At 35.2% G+C, this 25,142-nt stretch overlaps 2 protein-coding genes across 4 annotated transcripts; one reads left to right on the top strand and one right to left on the bottom strand.

Moving 5' to 3' along the window:
* Positions 1-441: 441 nt before the first annotated feature.
* Positions 442-9,075, bottom strand: PDS3 (phytoene desaturase 3). The gene is made up of 14 exons (XM_068461933.2): positions 8,653-9,075; positions 8,425-8,557; positions 8,157-8,245; positions 7,261-7,318; positions 6,105-6,260; positions 5,542-5,690; positions 4,505-4,624; positions 3,920-4,133; positions 3,721-3,823; positions 3,145-3,192; positions 2,529-2,574; positions 1,988-2,175; positions 1,360-1,522; positions 442-725 (listed from the first exon to the last, which is right to left on the bottom strand). Exons 1-14 carry the CDS (start codon positions 8,845-8,847, stop codon positions 663-665), a joined length of 1,725 nt encoding a protein of 574 aa, XP_068318034.2. The 5' UTR covers positions 8,848-9,075; the 3' UTR covers positions 442-662.
* A 1,782-nt stretch (positions 9,076-10,857) lies between these two features.
* Positions 10,858-24,363, top strand: LOC137722623 (coatomer subunit beta-1). 3 transcript variants are annotated; one of them, XM_068461669.2, is made up of 6 exons: positions 10,861-11,056; positions 18,332-20,388; positions 21,197-21,706; positions 22,674-22,759; positions 23,709-23,944; positions 24,120-24,363. In XM_068461669.2, the coding sequence occupies exons 2-5, from the start codon at positions 18,346-18,348 to the stop codon at positions 23,911-23,913; spliced, it is 2,844 nt and encodes a 947-aa protein (XP_068317770.2). In that variant the 5' UTR covers positions 10,861-11,056; positions 18,332-18,345; the 3' UTR covers positions 23,914-23,944; positions 24,120-24,363. The 3 variants fall into 3 exon arrangements, with proteins under 3 accessions (XP_068317768.2, XP_068317770.2, XP_068317769.2); XM_068461668.2 differs by having other exon boundaries at positions 23,709-23,952; XM_068461667.2 differs by having other exon boundaries at positions 10,858-11,056; positions 23,709-24,363.
* The last annotated feature ends 779 nt before the right edge of the window (positions 24,364-25,142 follow it).

Here is a 25,142-nt window from a genome sequence, read left to right as displayed (position 1 = left end):
AATGCTAAGTAACTATAAAGATTTATATTTTCTATTTTCGGATCCCCTCAAATTGAGCCAGGTTTCAACTTTTTTACATTAACCTTGAAATTTTGAAATTGTAACAATTTTATGTCTTTTGCCTGACGTATGAAATTGAAAATTTTGAAAAACATCGTATGATATTGAAATTAGACGAGAAGTTGAGAAGGTTAAATGTAGTTTGGACAAAAAAAAATCGTTCGATGTTTCTGTCTATTGATATGGATCAAATGAAACTCATGCATTACTTCATTTAGGCAAAGAATTTACAAAATCCCCTAAAAAATGTAATAGAAAAAACAGAGGAAAAATTAAGATGCAATGCAATGGATGATCTGATGGAATTTGCTAGTTTCTGACCACATCACAACTCTTAGAGCTCTTTGTGTTGCTTTAGCAAGAACAAACTGTAGAGTAACATTTCGACAACAATTAAACATCGTCTCCACTTAATTTCTTTCCGGAATTGATTTCTTTGTTAACAGATCTCCTTGCTGAATCATAGGGATCATATTTTGTACATTTACACGATAATATCACACGGTAAACAAAAGATAACGTCATTTGTGAAGCGATGCAGTACCAAGGGGCTGAACAGGTTTATTTTCGTATAATTGCTTAAGGGGACATTCAGATTCTCGTCATCGAGCAGCTGCCTCAGGCAACCTTGTTTTTTTTCCCCGGGCAGCAAGCAATTCATAATCCTGCATATTTAATACATGAAAGTTCAAGGGTTTAGGGTACACTATATACAAGCAGAGGAGAGAACAGAAAATATAAATGATTCCCCAAGCACATAAAACTCAATGCTAAAAGGATTGGAAGGAAAAGGAGAAAAAAGTGAGGAGACAGAACATAAATGTGAAGGAGAGGGGAGAATGTTACTCCAGAAATTAAAAGAAAGAAACCTAAAGAGCTTCTTTTTCTTTTTCTTTTTTAAGGTTTCAGCTTTATGCATTCTCTTTTATTTCTCTATCGCCTCTCTCGTTGTCATCTCTTTACATTCATGAAAACAGCAGTTTAAACTCATTCCTCAGAATTTCGCCCGCTTAAGAGATTTTCTTTGAGCATCACAAGAATTATGTTATGGTAATTATAAACACAGAAAACTCAAGTCACTACCAAATACTTCCATCACTTAATAATCAAAAATAAAATTAGGAAGACTTTTGTAAAGTGAAGCTGCCAAAAAATGAAGGCACAAGTGACGCACAATGGACCTTTCTGTTTTTTCCACCGACCATTTTTGTAAGAAATTAGTTTTAAGTAGATTCCGGAATAGATGAACAAAAGATGTTGATCATACCACATAAATTCCAAAATCGTGATGGAAATTACCTGTACAATCGCCTGAGCACAAAGTTTCCCCGATAGAACCGCTCCTTCCATTGAAGCTAAATACTTTTGTTTTGTGTAATCACCAGCTAAATAGAAACCCTCTAGGGGAGATCTTTGCAAAGGACGGCAAGGTTCACAACCTGGTACAGTCTTGTAAACAGACCTGAGACATCAACAAGTCATAATTCAGTTAGAACACTAATATCCATAACCAAGCCGTCAGGCAGTGGTTGTATGGCCATGCCCCCCCCCCCCCCCCCCCTCTTCCTAGAGCATAATTCTTGGCTCAACCGCTTATGAATAGACAATGGAACCCCTTAGGAAAGGTAGGACCACTGAATCCAAAATACCAAGCCAAAAATTACAAGTAAATCAAAATCCAAGTCTTCCAAGGAATTTTGTTGCCACGAAGTTTCCAATTTTTTATTAAAATTTTGCATGAAAATTAGTTGCTCGAAATTCCCATATTATATTGACAATTTAGATAGGTGACTATTAGACAATATGTTAATATTTCAATCAAACAAGTTCATGTGTACGAAAGAGAATCCCTGCCATTTATTTTTCATTGCGTATTGTGACATGATTTTTCAGATAATATTTGAAACTTTTGGCTTTAAAGACAGACCTTGGTGTTTTCACAACATGGTACTTCAAAATCTTTGCTTTGCTTTGATCTGCAGCTATTTCGTCAGGAAAGAGTTTTGCAAGTTCATTGAGTGTAGCATCAATAATTTCTGAATCACTACATGAAATCCATTCTTCTGCCGGTGCAAAAACCAACTCCAGCATAGATTGGTTTGGATTGTAATATTCCTGCCATGATTTACAGTGAATCATGCCCCAATCTAAAGTAAACTAAAATGCAAATACAAACAGAAGGACTTGAAATGAGCTAATACTTTATACGGGAAATAAATTTACTGAAGTTTAATTAACTGATTTTTCCTGGATAAGGAAAACTGGTACAATACACGTTAATATGTTGACATCAAGAATTAATTTAATAATTGTTTAGTTTTTCTAAACTAGGAATATATGGTATGGTTATATCCTCAAAAAATAAATATATGGTTACAATATTACATCAATGGTAGTTAGAAGTTAGAAAGATAAACCAACAAATATCTACTGTTGCTTACTAATAAGTAATAAATAACAGATGTTACCTTACATGTTACGGACATGTCAGCATACACACTTAAAAGAGGACTTCTGCATTAAGGAGAAAAAAGACACGTCAGAAACCATACTGGGACAACAAAATAGTTAAAAGGCAACTCTCACAAGTCAAAGGCAACCAAAAGAATCCATCACACATGTTTTAATACCTCATACACCGAACAGGCTGTAACTTTCGCATTTCTTTTTACTGACAATATTATATAAACAAACTTTTTATAACTTTGAATGTTTAGGCCTGAATGGTATGTCTTAGCATTTTGTGCAACCCTTAGATTTGGGGACCAAACCAACGCATATTATCTAAACCATCCCAACTTTGTTATTGACAATATACCTCCATTGTGGACTCAAAGATGATAAATTCTATCACCAAAAGAGAACAAACTTTTTCTAACGGTTAGGCGTGTGTGGCATGTCTGAGCATCTACACACACAGACACGTATACATATGTGTCATATACTATCAGTAATTGAATATGACAGGGCTAGTCAGAAGGTAAAGCTGAAAGCAACAAGCATCAAAGAACCATGAGATACACCCTGAAAGTAAGAGTTAGAGTAAAATCTATGCTAAACAAAACAACTAAGTATGAGCAAGACCTGCTAAAAAGTAGGTGATCATATGTGTTATTCAGCTTTCTATCGAACCTGCAATTAAAGAAAATCCATAGCATAAGATTATAACATATTACTAAAATTTTACTTCAGTGCAACAAAGAGAAACTTCAGACTGAAATGAAAAAACAGAGAGAAATTGAGTAAAGTAACAGTTAATAGTAGGTTCAACATTACACCTGGAAATCACATTTTTGGGCCATCTAAGCAATGAAACTTAAAAGGTATGGTTTCCTTTTATGATGACTGGTGAAGAGAACTAAAGTGAGAGCCCAAAGAGATTAAAAAAAAGTACCCATGGCAGTGCCAATCTCTAGGGATAAGGCTTGTATTTAACTTAAAGAAATTGCAATGAACCTATTTGAAAAATTCTCTCATTTATTGAAGAATCCCAGTTTAAAGAAAGAAAACCATAAATTGGATCAATTCACAATAGAGACCATCCAGGTTTATTTTCTGATAATGCAAGATTAAGGAATCAAGTGTGTGTATGTGTGAGAAAGAGAGAAAGAGAGAGAGAACTATTTTTGTTCTTGTTTAATTCAGTTAGTCTCCACTTACCATATGTGAACATTGATAACTGGAACTCCAACTAGTTTCTCCAATTTCTTGAAATATGGCATCTCTTTCCAGTTTTCAGGCAATAGAAGCTTTAAGATATCAACTGTTTAAAACAAAATCAAACAATCTCAGGGAAACTTCTTGAATATAAATTAAAGACCAAATTATACAATCTTAAATAATAAAAACTGTGCCAAACCTGGAGTGGCAAACACATACGCATCAGCTTCAATCACACTCCCATTATTTAGTACAAAACTCTTTACAGTTCCATCATTATTTAGATCAATTTTCTGTATTCGGGAATTAGTTCGGACTTCACCGCCCAATGACTGGATATGATCAACAATTGGAGCACAGAGTCTCTCAGGGGGACTACCATCCAAGAAAGCCATCTTGGAACCGTGTTTCTCCTATTCATGTGTGCAAATCTACCGGTCAGCAAGTGCTAGGTTGTAACAAAAATTTGTCCAACTAAGTTATACTTTATTGATCATCTATGTACGATAGTGCATACAGAGAAAGAACTAATCCAAAATTAAATACTGAAGTTCCGCAAGGAATGCTACTCTGGATATGTTGCTTCTGATCTGACTTAAGCTCTGAGTAATATACAAGGAAACGAAAAAGACACGATTCTAAATTTGCATTAACGGTGCACATGAAGCCATAACATTATATCATGAACCGGTTTATTTTCCTCCATACCAAGTTTACCAACATTATATGAAGGAAAAAGGAACAAGATTTTTACTAAAATTCAAGTCCGGGTAATTCAGTATACCTGAAGAAATCGGTTCAAAGCAATCAATATGCATTGCATTGAAAGTTCATCAGGGTTAATAAAGTTAAGGGCCTTTGACATAGCTATAAACACCTCAGTAGTTACTCGATCAGGTATGCCCTGTGACAAAAGGATAAATCATAAGTTACTGGTTGTTTTTCCTTGTATAAACCATCTTCATCAAGATAACAGAATTCAATCTAATCAACCAATGATACAAGATCATAAGAAATATTCAACTGGCCTGCAGAGCACCAAAATTCTGTTCCAATATGCATATTAAATACTATTTTTTTGGCAGCTAGTTCTTCCAATCAATTAATTAAACATAAGTTGTTAAATCACTAAGACAAGCACAGTATTGTGTCAAAATCTCTGAGATTTTTTTCACTTCTATAAGTATCTCTTGCTCTCTCACTGGACATGTAATTTGTGGATTTCATTTATAATTAATTATGAGTACGTATAAGCTTAAGCCTATTTTTTGTTCAAAGAGAAAAACGGTTCAATTTTCTTAGTTTATTTCAAGATTTCGATAAGTTTTTCAAAACTCCTACTTCTTCTCCCATTCACGAGGCTAGCACTGCCTCATTCACATCTTGACCATTATGAAACAAAAGCTGTAAATGGACAACCAGATACTAGTGCCTACATAATTTCACCCATCCAAACTAGTGTCAAATAGGTTTTCTATGTGCCATAAAAAGTAGTGTCCATAGACTAATAATTTACAAGTTTAGCAGATCTCATTTTCATAGTTTCATTGTCTATGTCCTAGTACCAGGAATGTTGACCAGATTAATATTCTCAGCATACTGTACTGAGATCAACAAACCTTGGAACAGTTCAATTTTGTGAAACTGAAGGACCAAGAAGCAGGTTTGTCTAAGCACAATCCTCTTCTGTTAACTCTTTAACTTTCAACTCATTATGAGATGAGTTCATGGCACACAAGCTAGCCTAACAATATGTATCACAAACACGTGACTTGCTCAATAAAACATGCAAAAAGAACATGATCAAATATTTTAGAGTACCTGTTTCCTCATCCAGTCTTTTACGCTCAAGCCATCTTGGGCTTCAACATAAGCCTGCCCACCAAGGATTGCTGGCAGTAGTCCAATTGCAAACTTGATTTTCTCTGGCCAAGTCAGCATCTCATTGTTCTTCAATATGGCCCATATTCCTGCCAGCCGCAATAACAAGAAGCTCAAAAAAAGTAACAATAGACAGTGACATGGAACACAGATGTAGATCATGAAGCACCAGTTGTCTCCAAGAATTTTGAATTGAACTTTTAAAATTGTCTTTTACAATGAGAGTAAAGACATATTTGTATGAATATTTGCAGGGTGCCCTGAAGCTATAGTGCAAGCATTGGTCTTTAGGTCACAGTTAATAACAAAGGGTTGGCAGTGCAAGCGTTGGTTATCAAATATGGACAGTCAGACAATTGGATAGACTAGGTATTGCAATACTTCCATCTATGAAATCTTTTGTAATGCGTGTATAAAGCAAGGTACCTTCCCAGGAACAGAAATAATTTTCTGCATTTGTAAACAAACTACTTTCAATCTTCAAGAGGTGACTAATATCTTACCATTTATGGGTGCTGGCAGAACTTCTAGGAAATCAAACCGACTGAACTCCCCTGGCTTGTTTGGCATTGCAAATATCATAGAATGTTCCTTCCACTGCAATCGATCATTAATACCAAGCTCTCCAAACAGGTTCTGAATATTTGGATATGCTCCAACTTGCCAACACAAACAAAAAGAATTATATCATAAGAAATTAAATCCACAGTGCAACTGTCTATGTAAAAGCACTAGACGACAGTAGTCTACTTTTAAGAGCATTCCTAAAGCAAAGAAATAGAACCAGTTTCATTAAGCAATGTGTAAATAATGTACATTCACCTTGGACAGAAGATGACAATGAAAACAGATGTTGGAAATCCTGGGGTCTGAACCCCTACGGACGTTAGGTACAGCTACGGAGCTACCTTAAATTTTCTGATTTTGTAAGTACTGTTTTAAAACCCTATCAAATATAGGGTCCCGTTCTCTTGGTCAACAGGTGACCAAGGATTCCCTTAAATTTGATATCAAGGGTTGAGATTAAAAGACAAGCACATCCATTTATTTTCCACCCTTCATATCAAATCCAAGGGTGAGTGACCATACATTTCTTAGTCACCTTGTGACCAAGAGAAATCAAATATAATCCTCAACATTTTGTTTCATTAACATATAGAAATGTCCACCCAGAATTAGTTTTATTCCCCCCTCTGTCGCAGTTTGCTTGTTAGCTAAAATATTGTAGTGATATATAATATTATAAATTTATACAACGGCGAATTCTTTCCTTGGTTTAGTGAACATCTCAATCTGACTTTCACTTTATCTTTTCAGAGAAGATAATCACTTGCCAGCGTAATTACCTGACAGTGTAATTTGCTCATCATTCAATACTTCTAAAGAGGGATTTTATTTTCTTTTCTATATATAGAACATAAATAGTGAACTCCATGTACCCTGGCACACTCTGAACTTTGAACCAAACACTGGAAGGAGAATAATGCAAGCTACTAACTACTAGGAATCTCATTCCCAGATTTGTTACACAGTTACACTCTATCATCCTCTCCTATACCAGCCACCCAAATGTAGCATGAAGAATCTATTTGGAAAAAGACTTCTCTATAAGTTTTAAAAAGCATTTTCGTATAAGTAAAAAAGAATAATTAAACTCACAGAATATATGGAGGCCTGTTTCGTACCAGTCCCCATCACTATCTTTCCATGCTGCCACCTGTAGAAAAAATGGAGATTTAAATAAGCAAAAAAAAAAAACAAAACAAAATAATCAGATTTCAGACTTATCGAGTTAGAATGTTGAAATAATTGGACAATGACCCATCTAAATGGCTGCTATTGTTAACACCTAAATAAATAGCAGGGCACCCTTACACATTTAGGACCTGTGAGACAACAAATCCCCCATCCCGACACACACACCGCCACCAAGAGATAAGAGTGCCTGATCAAAAGCACTCAACTCTATAATTCCCAACCCACCATCCTTCATCATAAGAAAATATGTCCTAATCAATAATGGTACTGAAACTCAGCATTCAAACAAGCTAAAAAGAAAATCCATTCTGTCTTTCTTGACTAAACTATTGGGCAATGGTTTGGGATAACAACAAGCACAAGACATAAGTCCGAAGACAAGAAAGCACAATTATACAAGTTGTATCATAACCAAAGAAAACATAAAGCTTCATATTCATAACGTAAGACTGAAGCTTCTACTTTTGCACTTAGTCAATTTTTTTTTATGATTTTTGAGCAATTCCTAATTTAATCCTAAGTAAATAAATACTAAGGGATATGAATACCTAAACCCGAGGATGATTTTTGAGCAATTCCTATTTCAATCCTAAGTAAATAAATTTCCTTAAGCATGTAAAACAATACTTCCCTTGTAGTACTACTAAATTGATTATGTCTCTGTTCCTTATGTTTCCTTTGATAATTTTTTAATAAGAGATTCCAAATTATTAGCCATGAAACATGTAAGTTATAACATTTTCAAGCTAACAGCAATCTGGTTTCATAAAAGGATAAAGTTAGAGAAGCTGAAAAACCTTTCCGCCTAAAACATCTCTGGCTTCTAGTAGTATAGGTTGATGACCCGCATCCGCCAAATATTTTGCAGTTGCCAGACCGGCCAAACCTGCAAAAACACATAGAAAATAAATATTAATCCCTTAATAAAAGAGAAAATACTATATTTCGTATACATACAGGATTCCTGTGAGACAAATTATAAACAGAAGAATAAAACCCAATTCAGTTCTAAGCAATTTAAGAATTGATTTTCCAAAAAATATAAAATCAGATTGAATTAATCACCTGCACCAGCAATCACAACTTTTAACGGCTTGGTTGGGCGAGGAGAAGCTCGGAAAGTGGAAGAGAAGTACGCAGCTTCTAAGAAATTAGCAGTACTGTCAAGGTCTGGTCTTGGATAATCAACGCAAACGACCTGTGCCATTACAATCACACACAAATAACTTGACCACCCTTTTAACAATTCAACAATTTAGCAACAAGAACACAAAAAAATTACAGAAAACAAACCTTCAAAGGGCAAACACCATTCCTGGGCCTTCTATAAACAGCTTGTGGGCTTGAAAATCTCCAGCTCTGAGCCATAAATTCACTGCCTTTGAAAGAAAAGGCATCGCATCGGGGACTGTTTCGTTGCTTCTGAGTGTTTACGATGGTAGCTTGGCAGCTCAAGTTAGCAGCCGAGACACAAGCCCACTGCGCCATTTTATCAAACAGGTTGCGCGCAGATCAAGAGTATCAGCCCCCGCGAAGAAATGGAGCTTTTTTTGAGCTCCAAATTTGGGTGGGGGAGAGGAGGAAAGCTGTGCGAGTGCGATGAGTGATGAAATGGTGAGTGGAAGTAAAGCTGAACACATGAGCTTGTTGGCTGAGTTTTCCGTGTCATCTTTGTCTTGTTGTAAAAGTACGGGCTGGGAATCTGCCAAAATTGGCATTTTGAGTTTGTGGGTTAGGCCAGCCATGACAATATTCTACTAACCGCGTTTAACTGTTGAAAACACATTTTATAATGACTGAAAGCGTTGTAGAGAAAAAAAAAAATTTGTTTTGAAAAGAACATGAAGTGCTTTTTACAAAAAGCATTAGTTAACACACATTGTTGAACAATTCAGTCTAATACGTTAAGGATTAGTTTGGTACTGTTGTGGTTTTGAAAAAATTGATTTTGCTGTCTTGTAAGAATAATTAGCTGTGAAATTAAACAGTTAGGTGTGTTGGTAAATTGTGTTTCTAAAATTGCTTTGAGTAAAAACAAAGGTGTTAAGGTGTTTGGTAAATTTTTACATAAAAGTGTTTTTGTTTGTGTGCAACAATTAAAATGGTCTTCATTGTAGAAATTATTTATTTAATATTCATGGATATCGCTTGTGTCCCTCTATAGGGGACTTTCTTGTCCACCTACTTACTGCTAACGAACATTTACCGCATGAACATCATAATTGGAATCGTTCATTCAGTTTATCATCATCTAGATATCATATCAGCAAAAATTATTCAAGCCTAAAAGGTCTTTAAACCCAGTGTCTTTACATATTGTGAAATAATTAATTGGGAGATAATGGAATTAGGTTTTCCAATTTAGGGAAATTGGAAAACAAAAAACCACACCCTGTACTCCTTGCTGCACCTGCTGGAGGAAAAGGCCCTAGCAGTTTGTTATCTTCCTGCTTCACCAACCAGAAATTCATTTGAGTGGATAATAGTAGAGAGCTAACACGTGGGAGCCTTAACAACGATTTCATCCTCATAAATCTGAAAGGTTGAAATTCTAAACTTAATTTAAGTTTATGCATGTGTTCTTATTTTATATGAACACAAACACGTCGATGAACTTAGATCATGTGGATCAATTTAATAAAATTAACTGGAATCATTCTGCTAACCATGAATGTAAATTAAATTATATATGATTATGTTACCTTGCCATGCTATATTAAAGTAGCACACAACCCAATAGTGGTATCAGATCTTACATATTTTATTTTGGGAGTTTAAAAAATATTTGTATCACAATCGCAAGTGCATTTTATTTATTTTATTTTTCATGTCTCCTGATTTTAATCAAACAACGTGTTTTTTAATTAAAATGCATATTTAGTTCATGATTTCCACATTTGGGTTTTGAATAGATTTCGTGTTATCAAGTTTAGGGAGAGGGAAGGCTACCCCATCCTAGGGTCATCACATACTACAAGTTTCTTTGAGAATTTGCAAGGGTCTTAGCCTTGTTTTAGTTTTTAAAGATGATCCACCAAGAGAAATCGCCGATAGTGAGACTTGAATCTAGATCTTGCTCTAGCAAAGAATGATCATTTAACTCAATCAATCCTCATTGACTATCTTATGGTGTTTTATAAAACGTCTTATTCAAAGGATTTGGATTCCATTCGGATCCAAATTGTGAGGATTCTAAGGATCCTCACATCTTAGCTATTCATTTTAAAATTAAACACAAATAGTAACTGAAAAAAACTGATCGCTCGATGTACGATAAATGACTAAAATGTGAAAATCCTAGCAAAATGGGTATGGAGAGAATCCTCTTCCTTATTCAAAACCAAACAACAACTAATAATCATGATTTAACCTATATAACACATGTAACATTTTTATCAGACAATTTAACACGTGTCAAGTGTCTATCGAAGATATAATTTATTTTTCAAAACACGTGGCAGACATCAATAAGACGAATGACACCACGAAACTATTAGCACCGTGTAAAGGAGCAGGGTAAGTAAAAATGTAAAAGGGTAAAACTGCGCCCCGCAGATCGAACAGCTATATGAGCCTGTAAACTGGTTTTTGTAAATATGATATAAATATTCAACCATTTTGGATCTGATTCCTCTCTGCACTCTCTACGTTGCTGCATCTTCTCAGCTCAAATTTTGACGCAGGACTAGAAAGAAAGGTCAGTTTCTCTCTCTCTCTCTCTTTCTCTGCTAGTCTCCAGATCTCAAAACTTGATCATTCTTTTCTGTTTGGTTACCGAGAAAATTGAGAGAATATATTCTCTTTGACGTATAACGATGCCGGATTTACATGGAATAGAGCTTCTGGTTTTCGTTTGATTTCAGTTTTGCTCTCGTCAACTGATTAGTGCTGAAACTTGTGTTTTGATTGATTAGTGCTTGCTTGTTTTCTCATTCCGAAGCTAAATTCGATAATTTGAGGATTTTTTTTTTCTCCGCTTCAAATTTTGTTGTTGTTGATCTGAAATGGTAGAATTTGATTTGAAATTGAAGAGAATTCTTGTTGTTGCTTATAGAAGTTGAAACCGAGGCTTGGACGTAAATGTAGACGCAGATCAGTAATGTACATTTGATAAATCCACCCGAGTCAATTCCGTTAAAGGCTAGAATTTCAGATCTGATTTGTTCTGTTTCGAGCAAATTCGGAAATTGATTCTCTCTTTTCACACATTTCAAAGTATAGATTTGGTTGATCGAATGTATTTGGTTACCGTTTTCTCGCAAGTTAAAATTGACTGTCTAGTAATCCTGTCCATGAATGGCGGCAGCAAGATCCAGAATATACGTGACAGAAGAGGGGTTTTTGTGAGTCTGTGCACGGCATGATTTTTAATTTTGATTGTACTTAACATGGAAACAGGTGTATATGAAGTAGAAAAGTGAGCTTGTTCGCTATAATAAACTTTTGTATGAGTCCTTCTGGTTCTCTATGAAGACAAATACATAGAGTGCCAGAGTTGTTGGGTGGTATGTATATCTAAATGACATATTGATAAACTCGGTGATTGCATTTTCTGCACTTAAAGCATGGAGTTCAGTTGTTGAGCTAAATATTTTGTATTATTAGGAAGTAAGTCAAATTCAAACATTTTAGATGTGATTACGCAGTAAACCGTATAAGGCATTGTCCTTATGTACCTTGACAAACAGCCCAGTTATTTTATATATATATATATATTTCGACTCTACTGAGATGTGTACGAATTTTTAGGTTTTCGGACTTTAGAAACCTAATTTCGTCTTTGATTTTAATAACTTCACGTTGGAGATCTTTTATTGTGACTTTTTTCTTAGTCTTATTGAACCTTTCTAAGGTTGTGCTAAGAGAGATTTTTAGAGTTGGTTGAGGTTGGCTAGTGCCAGATTCATCAGAAGAAACTAATTTCTTTAGCTTCTTAAGATAGAAAGATTTAAGCATATTGGACAAGGAGTCCCAGATGCAGTCAATACATTGCTTTTCACAATTATAGAACATTTCATAGGAACACCTAGTAATGTCACTTCCAGGATCCATGATCAACTCAGCAATCTGAGATGTCCAACTCTAAGCGACTTTAGATGGTACAAAGATGTGTTCATATCTAGAGTCATGCTCAGAGAAGACAGTAATCAACCTTTTTGGAAAGAAAAATTCATAAATGGATTAACAAACCTTTTTGCACACGAAATCAGAAGTGTCTTAGTTAACGAAGAAGGTATCATACCATATCATACCCTTACTTATGGAAATATAATTAATATTATCCAGAAGGAATGCTTGAAAATGTGTATCGATATGAAGATTTCAAAACAAGTTAACAAAGACAAATCCATAGCCAAGTATGAGCTAGGATCATTATGTGAACAATACGGATTACCTCCTATTGCTTCCTCCAACAAAAAGAAAAAATCTCAAGTTTATCACAAGTACCCTAACAAGTACTCCAGATCATCTGTCACCCAACAAGAGTTAATTAATGATTTAATTAACATCAAGTTAAAGTCAGTCAAAATGACCTCCCAAGTCACACACCTAATATACCAATCCCAAGATCAAGGAGAATAAACTTCTCTTACAGAATCTGATTTTGACGCAGGTCGGATTAATCATCAACTTTTAGTTTTAAACAAACCCTTTAAACCAAATAGAAAAAAGCTCAATGCTGGTATTGAAGCTGAAGAAAATATTCCAAGATGAAATGTTTTCAGAAATAAATATACTCATGAAGAAAAATTAGAAATTCATAAAAAATGGAAATTTTTTATGGAAATACATAGATTTGAAGCATTTTTCTTCGATTATGTTAAAAAGTATTACGAGTCTGAAAAGAAATTAGAAGTAATAACCAAAGAAAATTGGCTTAAGAAGACAAAACTATTGTCTCCTCTAATCATCCTTCACAAGAAACAATTCTTATTTCAACTGCGAATACGCAAATCCCAACAACTCCTTTTAAGCTTCTTAAGGAAGATGCAGGAGTTAAACCTGTTATTGAACAAAACAATTTTACCAATCAAAGTCTCCACACCATTGGTAAACAACTTGATAAAATTGAAACTAAAATTGACAAACTTTCTCAACCAAAGTCGTTAACCAGGGAAAAACCCCTAATTAATTTCCCAGAATCCTCTTCAAAGGCAAGCCTTAAAAACACTCTCCACAAGTCAAAAAATTGATCAAATGTTAACAAAACTAAAACAAGAAAAGACAGGTTATGTCTTAAAATATCATTCTCAATCAGATGTATCTTCATCCTCTTCTGAATCAGATGATTCAGATTCCATTCGAAAAGTTGAACAAGCTTTTCAAAATCTTGAATTAAAAAGGATTACCAATAAAAGAGTCAACCCAACGTCTCTTACCAAGAATTGACATCCCAGGCCAACACCTCCAGATATCCAATTTGAGGAAAGAAATATTCAAAACCAATTCTCAGTCTCTTCTGATAAACTCTATGAATGAAATATAGATGGTTTGTCAGAACAAGAACTTCTCAACAAACTTCAACATATCTCTATGGTTGCTAATAGTTATATTATCAATCATAATCTCAGCCAAACACAAGTTGTCGGCCTTTTGATCACTGGATTTACAGAAATGCTTCATTCCTAGTGGGAGAAACATCTCACAAAAAGATGAAGAAGGAATACCAATTTTTGACAAGCATATTGGACAAGGAGTCCCTTCTAAATGAGGCTACTGACCATTTTTTTTTGTAAATATTTTTACTTGAAACCTTGGGGATGTTCCAATCTCTAAAGTCAACACTTTCATCAGTTTGAAAATCAAGTTTTTGTTCTTCATTAACAATATCTAGTATTGTGCCTAAACTGGATCTAGAGTTAGTGCTGGCCATTGAATTAGATCTAAATAATCTACTCATGAAATTCACAAATCAAGCAAATAAAATACAGAAAACTTATTTGATTCACCTTCCTCTCGTATTCGCTAAATTCCTTCCCTGCTCATGTCTCTCTTAGGACTTATTTTTTGGACCATGCCCTACTGTTTGGCTGGGAATTCAAACAAATTTAGAGGACCGACAAATAAGATAGACTGTAAATTGAAAGACTAATTATGAACCTAACTTGCCAAGACTACATTTATTATGGGGATTAGGACAGCAGATATCAGATTAAAGACTATAGATGCAAAGAAAGAATTGAACAAACGACTGATCAGTATTTACCTTAAATTTGAGATACTCAATGAATTTACTGGGATAAAGACATAATTGCCAATTAAAATCAGTGGTAATGAAAATATTCTTCATAATGAATTTAAATTAATGATGCAGATATATATTTGAAAATAATTTTATTTCAAATTGGGAACCAAGTTACAATTTCGTGTACTGATGATTAATGGGAAAAACAGTGATGCTCGCAGGCATCCTTGATTGAAAATAAAATACAAGTGTTTGATAATTTTACTAGAAATGGGATGGAGCTGAATAATGGCTTATGTTCTTAAGAGAGTTCGTTGAAGTCTCAGCTATGTTTGAACAAAGTTCGACCCTTTGTTCAGAAAATGAATTCTCCTTTTGTAGGAAAAGGAGTCTAGATTATTGCTGTAGAAATCTTGGATTGCATGTGCTATAGACTGTTAAAGCTCGCGAATGATGATACTTTTTTACTGTGTATTCACACTACTGTCTTTTAAAATGATGGATGAATAGTAAAAGTAATTTTACTATTCATGAATAGTGACTTGTCTGGTCCTACTGCTGATGAATAGTGCTTTGTCTGAATGACTGCTGCTGCTGATTTGTGATAAAATCACATGGCTTCTACTGTGCGATTTACAAGGGTAAAAACCCCGAAATGATTTCAAATTATTACATTTTCAAAATACAAGATCCCCTAGATCATGAAATGGAATTAAGAGATCGAAAGAGGTGAAGTCTACCATTCCAGATGGGTCAAATGGTGGGATAAATTTGACTATTAAAAAATCAACTTGGTTTCATCAGAATTTCCCATTGTACCTGTCCCGATGGTATCTCCACCAACAACAAAGGCGTTGCCAAAAATTCCAGAACAAATACAATCTTTATCAGACATTAGTCTTTCATCTTCTTTCAAAAGAAAACCTAAATCATCTAGATCATCCAAATCAAGTTCGAAGAAAAAAAAAGAAATCCTCATATATCAAAGAATTGGCTGACAAGCTTATGGCAGAAGCAGCTTTGCTGCACAATGAAGAAGAAGAAACAAGTTCCAACTCATCAGACGTTTTGTCTCAACCAGTCAAGTGGGCAGATTCTCAAGATCCATTGAAATTTGAATTTTGAAAATATAATAATTTGAAATCATTCTGGGGTTTTTACACTTGTAAATCGCATAGTAGAAGCCATGTGATTTTATCACAAATCAGTAGCAGTAATCATTTAGACAAAGCACTATTCATCAGCAGTAGCAGTAGACAAGTCATTATTCATGAATAGTAAAATTACTTTTACTATTCATCCATCATTTTGAAGGCAGCATCATGAATACACATTAAAAAGTATCATCATTCGTCAGCTTTAACAACATGTAGCATATGCAATCCAGGATTCCCGCATCAATAATCGAGACTCCTTTCCCTACAAAAGGAGAATTCATTTTTAGATCAAAGGGTCGGACTTTGTTTAAAACATAGCTAAAACTTCTACGAATTCTCTTAAGAACAGAAGTTATTATTCAGCTCCATCTCATTCCCAATTAAATTATCAAACACTTGTACTTTATTTTCAATCAAGGATGTCTGCGAGCACTACAGTTTTTTCCATTAATCATCAGTAGACGAAATTATAAGTTGGTTTCCAATTTGAAATAAAATTATTTTCAAATATATATCTGCATCATTAATTTAAATTCATTATGAAGAATATTTTCATTACTACTGATTTTAATTGGCATTTATGTCTTAATCCCAGTCAATTCATTGAGTATTTCAAATTTAAGGTAAATACTGATCAGTTGTTTATTCAATTCTTTTTTTGCATCTATAGTTTTTGGTCTGCTGTCCTAATCCCCATAATGACTGTAGTCTTGAGTGCTGTCCTCATAATTTCTATCATCGTCAATAGACGGTAAGCTTCCACCCCCATTTGGTATCAGAGCCAAGTGGTTAGTAATTGCATTAGCATCTTTATAATCTGCAAGTCAGGTTCATAATTAGTTGTTCGATTTACAGTCTATCTTATTTGTCGGTCCTCTAAATTTGTTTGAATTTCCAACGAAACAGTAAGGCGCTGTCCAAACAATAAGTCCCATGAGAGGGGAAGGAATTTAGCGAATGCGTGAGGAAGGTGAATCAAATAAGTTTTCTATATTTTGTTTGCTTGATTTGTGAATTTCATGTGTAGATTATTTAGATCTAATTCAATGGCCAGCACTAGCTCTAAATCTAGTTTAGGCACAATTTCTTTCGGATCTCTTGAACAAATTGTTTGTTTCCATTCAGGAGTATGGAACTCTGCACAAGCTAATTATAGTACTCAACACATTGTTAAACTTCCTTATATAAAGGAGTTTAATGAATCGAAAATCCTAACTAAAGCTAGACCTATCCAAATGAGTTAAGAAGTCTTAGAATTCTGCAAAACAAAAATACAAGAACTTCTTAATAAAAGAATTATCTGTAAAAGTAAGTCACCATGGTCATGCCCTGCATTTTATGTTCAAAAGAACGCAGAATTAGAAAGAGGTACTCCTAGACTAGTTATTAACTATAAACCTTTGAATGAAGTTTTGGAATGGATTCGGTATCCAATCCCCAACAAAAGAAATTTAATAAAGAGACTTTCTCAAGCAGTCATTTTTTCAAAATTTGATATAAAATCAGGCTTGGCAAATTCAAATATATGAAAATGATAAATACGAAACAGTTTTTGTAACTCATTTCGGACATTATGAATGGAATGTAATGCCTTTTGATCTTAAGAATGCTTCAAGTGAATTTCAAAATATCATGAATGAGATTTTTAATCAATATAGTAATTTTTCGATTATGTATATCGATGATGTTCTTATTTATTCAAAGTCCATAGATGAGCATTGAAAACATATGCATTTGTGTGCTAGGATAATTAAGTCCAATTGATTAGTTGTTTCTGCATATAAAATCAAATTGTTTCAGACCAACCTTAGATTTTTAGGATATAATATTCATCAATCTACCATCCAGCCTATTGATAGAGTCATCCAATTTGCTGATAAATTTCTAGATCAGATTACTGATAAAACTCAACTTCAAAAATTCCTTGGATTACTAAATTATGTATCTGAATTTTATCCTCATCTTCGTCAACAGTGTAAACCATTGTTTGATCGTCTTAAAGATAATCCTCCAGCATGGTCTACCATTCATACCTCTATTTTCAAACAGATCAAATCCCATCTCTTTGTCTTGTCATGGCATTCCAACTCCCAACTCTTTTAAGATAGTTGAGACCGATGCATCTGATATTGGTTATGAAGGTATCCTTAAACAGTCTACTTCTTCCGGATCTCCATCTATGTTATCCAGATTGACTAGACTGTTTGGATAGCTACTGGCTTGCTTTCATTAATCAAACACCAATCTGAAGGTAAACTGATATCTGACCACCTAATGGTTATGGGAACTTTGATGTTTGCATTTTCTTGGTTGGTTTGGATTAAAAGTGTGTGGTCTCTGGGACTCTTGGTTAAGGCTTGGAAATTCATGTTTGTGCCAGTGACTTTATAATATACTCGATATATTAAGGTTAAAGGTTGTGTTCCTTCAAGGACTTGGTATTCCTGAAGTTTTAATGTTTAGAGTGAGTGCTTTAAGGACTTGGTATCCATTATATAAACTTGACTCGATCATTCCAAGTATACTATCACTATATATATATGCATGTGTGTATGTATATGTATTGGTTATCACATGCTTAAGTCATTCTATTGATGGTTTAAACTAATAGGAAACCATTGTTTTTCAGGAAGCAAATTAGAAATGGAGAAATCTTGTAGTCTGCTCGTTCACTTTGATAAGGGGACACCTGCAATTGCAAATGAAATCAAGGAATCTCTCGAGGGCAATGATGTGGATGCAAAGATAGATGCAATGAAAAAGGCAATCATGCTTTTGTTGAATGGTGAAACGTTACCTCAACTTTTTATTACAATCGTAAGATATGTTTTGCCTTCTGAGGACCACACTGTCCAGAAGTTGTTGCTCCTATATTTGGAGATAATCGACAAAACTGATCAAAAGGGTAGAGTCTTGCCTGAAATGATTTTAATATGCCAAAATTTGAGGAACAACCTACAGCACCCCAATGAGTATATTCGTGGTGTAACTTTGAGGTTTCTTTGCCGGTTGAATGAGCCTGAAATAATTGAGCCATTAATCCCTTCTGTTTTGCAAAATTTGGAGCATCGGCATCCTTATATTAGAAGAAATGCTATATTAGCTGTGATGTCCATATATAAGCTACCAAACGGGGAGCAACTCTTGGTTGATGCACCTGAAATGATTGAGAAGATTCTTTCTACAGAGCAGGATCAATCTGCTAAGCGGAATGCGTTTCTCATGCTCTTTACTTGTGCCCAGGAACGTGCAATTAATTACCTTTTGACCAATGTTGATAGGGTGTCTGAATGGGGTGAATTGTTGCAAATGATTGTGTTAGAGCTGATAAGAAAAGTGTGTAGAACAAACCGTGGGGAGAAGGGGAGGTACATTAAGATCATTATATCTTTGCTGAATGCGCCTTCAACTGCAGTTGTATATGAGTGTGCTGGAACACTTGTTTCCTTGTCGTATGCTCCTACTGCTATTAGAGCTGCTGCCAATACCTACTGTCAGCTGCTTCTTTCTCAGAGTGACAACAATGTGAAGCTTATTGTTCTTGATCGGCTGACTGAGCTAAAGTCTTCTCATAGGGAAGTTGTGGCTGATATGTTCATGGACGTGCTTAGGGCACTTTCTAGTCCAAATCTTGATATCAGGAGGAAGACCCTAGACATTGTGCTCGACTTGGTTACGCACAAGAACATCAATGAGGTTGTTCTTACTTTGAAAAAGGAAGTTGTTAAGACTCAGAATGGAGAGCTAGAAAAGAATGGTGAATACAGGCAGATGCTTATTCAAGCCATTCATTCTTGTGCAATAAAGTTCCCAGAAGTTGCGAGCACAGTGGTACATCTGTTGATGGATTTCTTGGGAGACAGCAACGTTGCTTCTGCTGTTGATGTGGTGATTTTTGTCCGAGAGATAATAGAAACCAACCCTAAACTAAGGGTGTCTATAATAACAAGGCTATTGGACACTTTCTACCAAATCCGAGCATCACGGGTTTGTTCTTGTGCCCTTTGGATTATTGGAGAATATTGCATGTCACTTTCTGAAGTTGAGAGCGGAATTGCAACAATTAAACAGTGCCTAGGGGAATTGCCCTTTTTCTCGGTTTCAGAAGAAGAAAGTAATGATTCTTCAAAAAAGGTTCAGCAAGTAAACTCCATGACCGTGTCTTCTAAAAGACCAGCTATTCTTGCTGATGGAACTTATGCCACACAGAGTGCTGCATCTGAAGCTGCTTTCTCTCCCCCTACCCTTGTTCAAGGATCCTTGGCATCTGGGAACTTGAGATCCCTGCTTCTCACTGGTGACTTTTTCCTCGGGGCAGTTGTCGCATGCACTCTGACCAAGCTTGTTCTGAGATTGGAAGAGGTCCAGCCATCAAAAGTTGAAGTGAATAAAGCATCTTCACAAGCACTGTTGATCGTTGTCTCTATGCTGCAATTAGGACAATCTCCAGTTCTTCCACATCCAATTGACAGTGATTCTTATGATAGGATTGTCCTCTGCATAAGATTGCTATGCAATACTGGTGATGAGATCAGAAAAATATGGTTGAAATCTTGCCGTCAAAGTTTTGTTGACATGCTTTCAGAAAAACAATTAAGGGAGACAGAGGAGATAAAAGCAAAGGCTCAGATTTCTCGTGCACAACCAGACGACCTTATTGACTTTTACCATTTAAAGAGCAGGAAGGTACAACTTATGCATTTGTTATCCGTTATATATGTCTAACCGTATCTGCAAATTCTGTGAAGTCTGACAATAATTTCTGGACCTGACATTCACTGTTGTCATTTCAATTTTTTATGTTGACCAATTTATATAACTTGTGATGTACTAGTACACTACACTGTATGGTTGCTTATCTGTTAGTTTTGGCATTTTTTAAGGGTTAATGTTAGTTTAGTACCCTGATGTTGCATGTTCATACCTGTGGTTTCAATTTGTAGACTTTATCACCCTTGCGTCGTGAAATTTTGACAGTATGGTTCCGTCATTAGGTGACTGTCAGGGGAATTGTAAATTGATAATGTGTCATATTTGTGAGACTTTGTCACCCTTGCCACGTAGATAAGATAAATTAATAGAAATTACAATTGTTTACAATGATTACAAAAGTACCATTGTTGACAGTGATTATAGAATACAATTGCTTATGTCGAAATGTATCATATGAGATGTGGTTTCCTCATTCTTTGCTTGCCGAGCTCATGCCTTTTGAGTGACATGCTGATTATCTTGCTATCTTTCACAAGGATATATCATGGTCTTAGTTCTATGTCTCGTATGAAATTTGCTTGCACGCTTAAGTTTTCATTGGAGTTTATTCCCTAAGTCAGATCTGGGTTAGTTTAAAACAAGCCTTTAGTCTTATTTCGAATCTTTTGGATTTTATTGGTTTGTGATAGCTAAATTTGATATTTTGTTAAACTTAAACATATGTGCGTATTGGATTGGTATTATATTTAAATTAATTCTCCATTCTACATCTGAAATGAAGGGTATGAGCCAACTGGAACTGGAAGATGAGGTTCAAGATGATTTAAAACGTGCTACAGGACAGTTTGTCAAAGATGGGGATGATGCAAACAAGCTTAACCGAATCATCCAACTCACTGGATTTAGCGACCCAGTGTATGCCGAAGCATATGTGACTGTCCATCATTATGATATTGTCCTTGATGTCACAGTTATTAATCGAACCAAAGAGACCTTACAGAACTTGTGCTTAGAGTTGGCAACCATGGGTGATCTTAAGCTTGTTGAGCGGCCACAGAATTATACTCTAGCTCCTGAATCTAGTAAGCAAATAAAGGCTAATATCAAGGTGTCCTCAACTGAGACTGGAGTCATATTTGGAAACATTGTTTATGAGACCTCGAATGTGCATGAGCGTACAGTTGTCGTCCTCAATGATATTCATATCGACATAATGGACTACATCTCTCCTGCTGTTTGTAGTGATGGAGCTTTTAGGACCATGTGGGCAGAGTTTGAGTGGGAGAACAAGGTATGCAGCACTCCTTTCTGTCACCGTTCCTACACCAATAATAAAGTTGCTTGCATAAATTTTGCCATCACCACTAGTTTTGGGGGCATAGCAATGTTTCTGTTACTGTTTTATCAAATCTTAAATTGTATTCACCGTTCTGGTTTGATGAATTTGTCTTGTCATACTTGCCTTTTTCTCCCCTTTTGAACTCAGTCAATCTCTTTGTATCTGTTTATCGGTCATGTATAGATTGGTGGATCTTTTATTCCCTCATCTACTATATCGTTTTAGAGCCTCAGTTTCTAGTGACACACATATTCTTGGATATGTAACGACTAGGGAATATAAAAATGCTGTACTTAGTGGGCCAATAGGTGAATACATAACAAGTACATGAATCCTGCAGCATACACTGAATGTAGTACAGTGCCTATGATATTATATATGTACATGCTGATAAAAGATAAGGAAGAATCAAGTTTTCTGCAATTACTCTCTTTAAGTTCTGTGACACATGTTATAGCTAAATATGAAGTGATGTGGTGGTTGAAACTTTCTAGTTCATGGAAATTTTCATTACGCAGGGAAAAGTGTTCTTTCATTCGAAGTTAAGTTGACGTTGTTGCCTTTTTTCTCTCATTGTTACTCTTGTTTGTTTTTTATATATTAACCAGCCAAAGTAAACTTTAATTTAGTGATATCTTGTTTAATGTATTGTGTATGGCTTGCGTGTTGATCTTAAATTTGTATTGGTCATGGACATATACAGTGTGTTCATCTTGTCTTGAGATCTTGGATTTGCTTTGTATTTCAGATCACCGTATTCAGTTCAGTTTCTTGCTTCTACCTTTTCATAAAGGCTCCATTTCTTTTAATTCAAAATTAGTATCTAGTTGAGCAACTGTGAATGGTCTTAATTTTCCTTTTTTGTTTTTGCTTTAGAGTAAATGGAGTTAAATCTTGATGACATTGTGTTCCGTTTCAGGTTGCTGTCAACACTGTAATTCAACATGAGAAGGAATTTCTTGACCATATCATGAAATCAACTAACATGAAGTGCCTCACTGCACCGTAAGTCGTCCTTTCCACTGCTAGAATTCCTTTTACTACAATTAGGGTTCAGTGAGAAGAATGTCCACACCCTATCATGCCTAGTTTGGTGTTATTGCAAGCTGTTAACCATTAAAAAAAATTGTGAATTTGTGATTTCCAGGCTAAACCGCTCATGCTAGGCTTATTGCTGAAGTTGATTTCCATGTTATTTAGTTGAAGTTATGTTGTAAATAGGAAAAGGATTTAAGGGCCTGTTTGGTACTCTATTTGAGTCCAAGTTTTATAACTCAAAAACTGTTTTTCAGTTTTTACCTCAAATACTTGTTTGGTACGTGGTAGTCCCATTTTTAAAAACTGGATTGAAGACTGACTCCAAAAGATAGTCCATTTCATAAAAACATAAATTTTTTTTTTATTTTTAATTTTAATTTTGATTTTTAAGATCTCATAATAGTTTTAAATTCCATACCAAACAAGTTTGAGTAATAAAAAAATTTACAAGTTGATTTTGAAAATTACCAAAGTTTTTTAATAGAATACTGAACAGGCCCTAAGTTTCTGAAATTTCCTGTAATGGTTGGAACATGTTCATTATCGAATGCATTGTGCTGGGGCTGAATATTCAATGGAGTTAGTTGGGCTTGCTATATCAATCTTGTTAGACTGATGACTTTTCGCATTATTTGGTTTTAGATAAGAGATGATGAGGACAGATATAATCGGCAATCTAAACTATGAATCGGCTTCTGTTCTTTATAGCAGATAAATAATCGTTTGATTTCATAAATCTAGATTTTTTTTCATTTCCTTGGGCTATAAGATGTGTGATCAAGCTTGGGTTTGGTTGTGTTGGCTTGCATGAACCAATTCAGATCTCAATGCTGTTGAAGTATTTGTATTTGTATACATCGTTTTGTTTTTCTCACGAAGCATTTGTATTTGTCTCTGACATCCTGTCTGATTTCAGATCGGCACTGGATGGTGAGTGCGGATTCCTGGCTGCCAACTTGTACGCGAAGAGTGTGTTTGGAGAGGACGCCTTGGTGAATGTTAGCATTGAAAAGCAAACAGATGGAAAGCTTAGTGGCTATATCCGGATAAGGAGCAAGACCCAAGGAATTGCTCTCAGTTTGGGCGACAAGATTACTCTCAAGCAGAAGGGAGCCAGTTAAAAAGACGTTGCAGTTGAACATACATACACCGGTACAGTGGTACTCTTCTATCTGAATCTGTGACATCGAAAAATAAACAAATCCGTCGGAGCTTATTAATCATTGCGGTTTCAATAATGCATTTGAATCATGCCTCTCCTCCTGAATGCAAGTTTTGTTCCTTTTCACTCCGTTGGTTGGTACGTCATAAGCTGCAACTTGTGCAGGTGATTCTGTTCAAGTTGAAGGGTTACTCGTCGCAAACATCTTAAATTTGCAACTTAGGGATTCATTTTAGGCATGTATTTGATTCGAGAGGCTGCTGGAACCGCAGCAGTACTCCGTTTTGCTTCTGTTGAGGTGAGTCATTTTTCTTTCGGATAGTCTTTCATAAAATTCAATTGTATGTATTATTTCAACATTACTGTTTGTTCAGAATGCTTAGAAACCAGTACATTATTTGTTCAGCCATTGAGAATTTTCGTATCGGTAGGGTTCTCGAGGATTTGATTAAATGAGTACAACTCAGTAAGTGACTGCAAAACAGTCAAGAGAAAAATGCCGAATGCATGCTGCTTGCACAATGAACTCGTTTTTCATGCTATTTATGAAACGCAACATTCCCTGATATGACAGCTGTGACTGTACTCAAATCCCTCGTGCAATCAATACAAGATAGATATCACCTGGTTATGCATTCCTTTAGGGCTCGTTTGGTGGATCGGACATGATTGGTTATTGTATTTCAGACTGGTTAGGGTAGGATTGGAAGGGATGAGTTAAGATACTTGTCTAGTGTATAGTGTAAACAAAGTCAATTGGATAGGCTGGGATATGAAAAACATTTTAAAGAAAATTTGACAAGTATCTTAGATTCTTAAACCAAACATTAAACAAGTATCTCATCTTAACCCGTCCTTTTCAATTTTAGCCTAACCAATTCGTAATACAATAACCAATCTTGTCCGGTCCACGAAACTAGCCCATAATTCACTTCCTTTCTTTAGATATGAGGGAAAATTTATGCGTTCCTTTTAACTTTCTTTTACATTTTTATGCATTCCTGAGAGAATTCTTCCCCCTTTTTCTTCCCAATCAACGAGAGATTTTTCAGTATGATTGGAATATGGGATGGTACATCATTTGTTACCATGCAAATGGTGGGATATGTGTGTTAAAAAATTAATAATTTAAAAAATAAAATTTCTCACTATGTATATAATAAAAACACGTGGTTTACCATTTGTGTT

The sequence above is a fragment of the Pyrus communis genome, chromosome 4, assembly GCF_041283825.1.
Source record: "Pyrus communis isolate YQ-2024b chromosome 4, ASM4128382v1, whole genome shotgun sequence".
NCBI lineage: Eukaryota > Viridiplantae > Streptophyta > Magnoliopsida > Rosales > Rosaceae > Pyrus > Pyrus communis.
The sequence above is the reverse complement of the archived record's forward strand: the minus strand, read 5'-3'. Positions and strand labels throughout refer to the sequence as shown.

What these genes read in the sequence shown, in the direction of transcription:
- PDS3 (XM_068461933.2), bottom strand. Translation starts at nt 8,847, where the DNA reads ATGGCGCAGTGGGCTTGTGTCTCGGCTGCTAACTTGAGCTGCCAAGCT. An exon ending in CTTTGAACCGATTTCTTCAG is followed by an intron (nt 4,134 to 4,504) that starts GTATACTGAATT and finishes ACACATGAATAG; the next exon opens with GAGAAACACGGTTCCAAGAT. An exon ending in ACATGTCCGTAACATGTAAG is followed by an intron (nt 2,176 to 2,528) that starts GTAACATCTGTT and finishes AAATCATGGCAG; the next exon opens with GAATATTACAATCCAAACCA.
- LOC137722623 (XM_068461667.2), top strand. Translation starts at nt 18,346, where the DNA reads ATGGAGAAATCTTGTAGTCTGCTCGTTCACTTTGATAAGGGGACACCT. An exon ending in ACCATTTAAAGAGCAGGAAG is followed by an intron (nt 20,389 to 21,196) that starts GTACAACTTATG and finishes TCTGAAATGAAG; the next exon opens with GGTATGAGCCAACTGGAACT. An exon ending in ATGAAGTGCCTCACTGCACC is followed by an intron (nt 22,760 to 23,708) that starts GTAAGTCGTCCT and finishes GTCTGATTTCAG; the next exon opens with ATCGGCACTGGATGGTGAGT.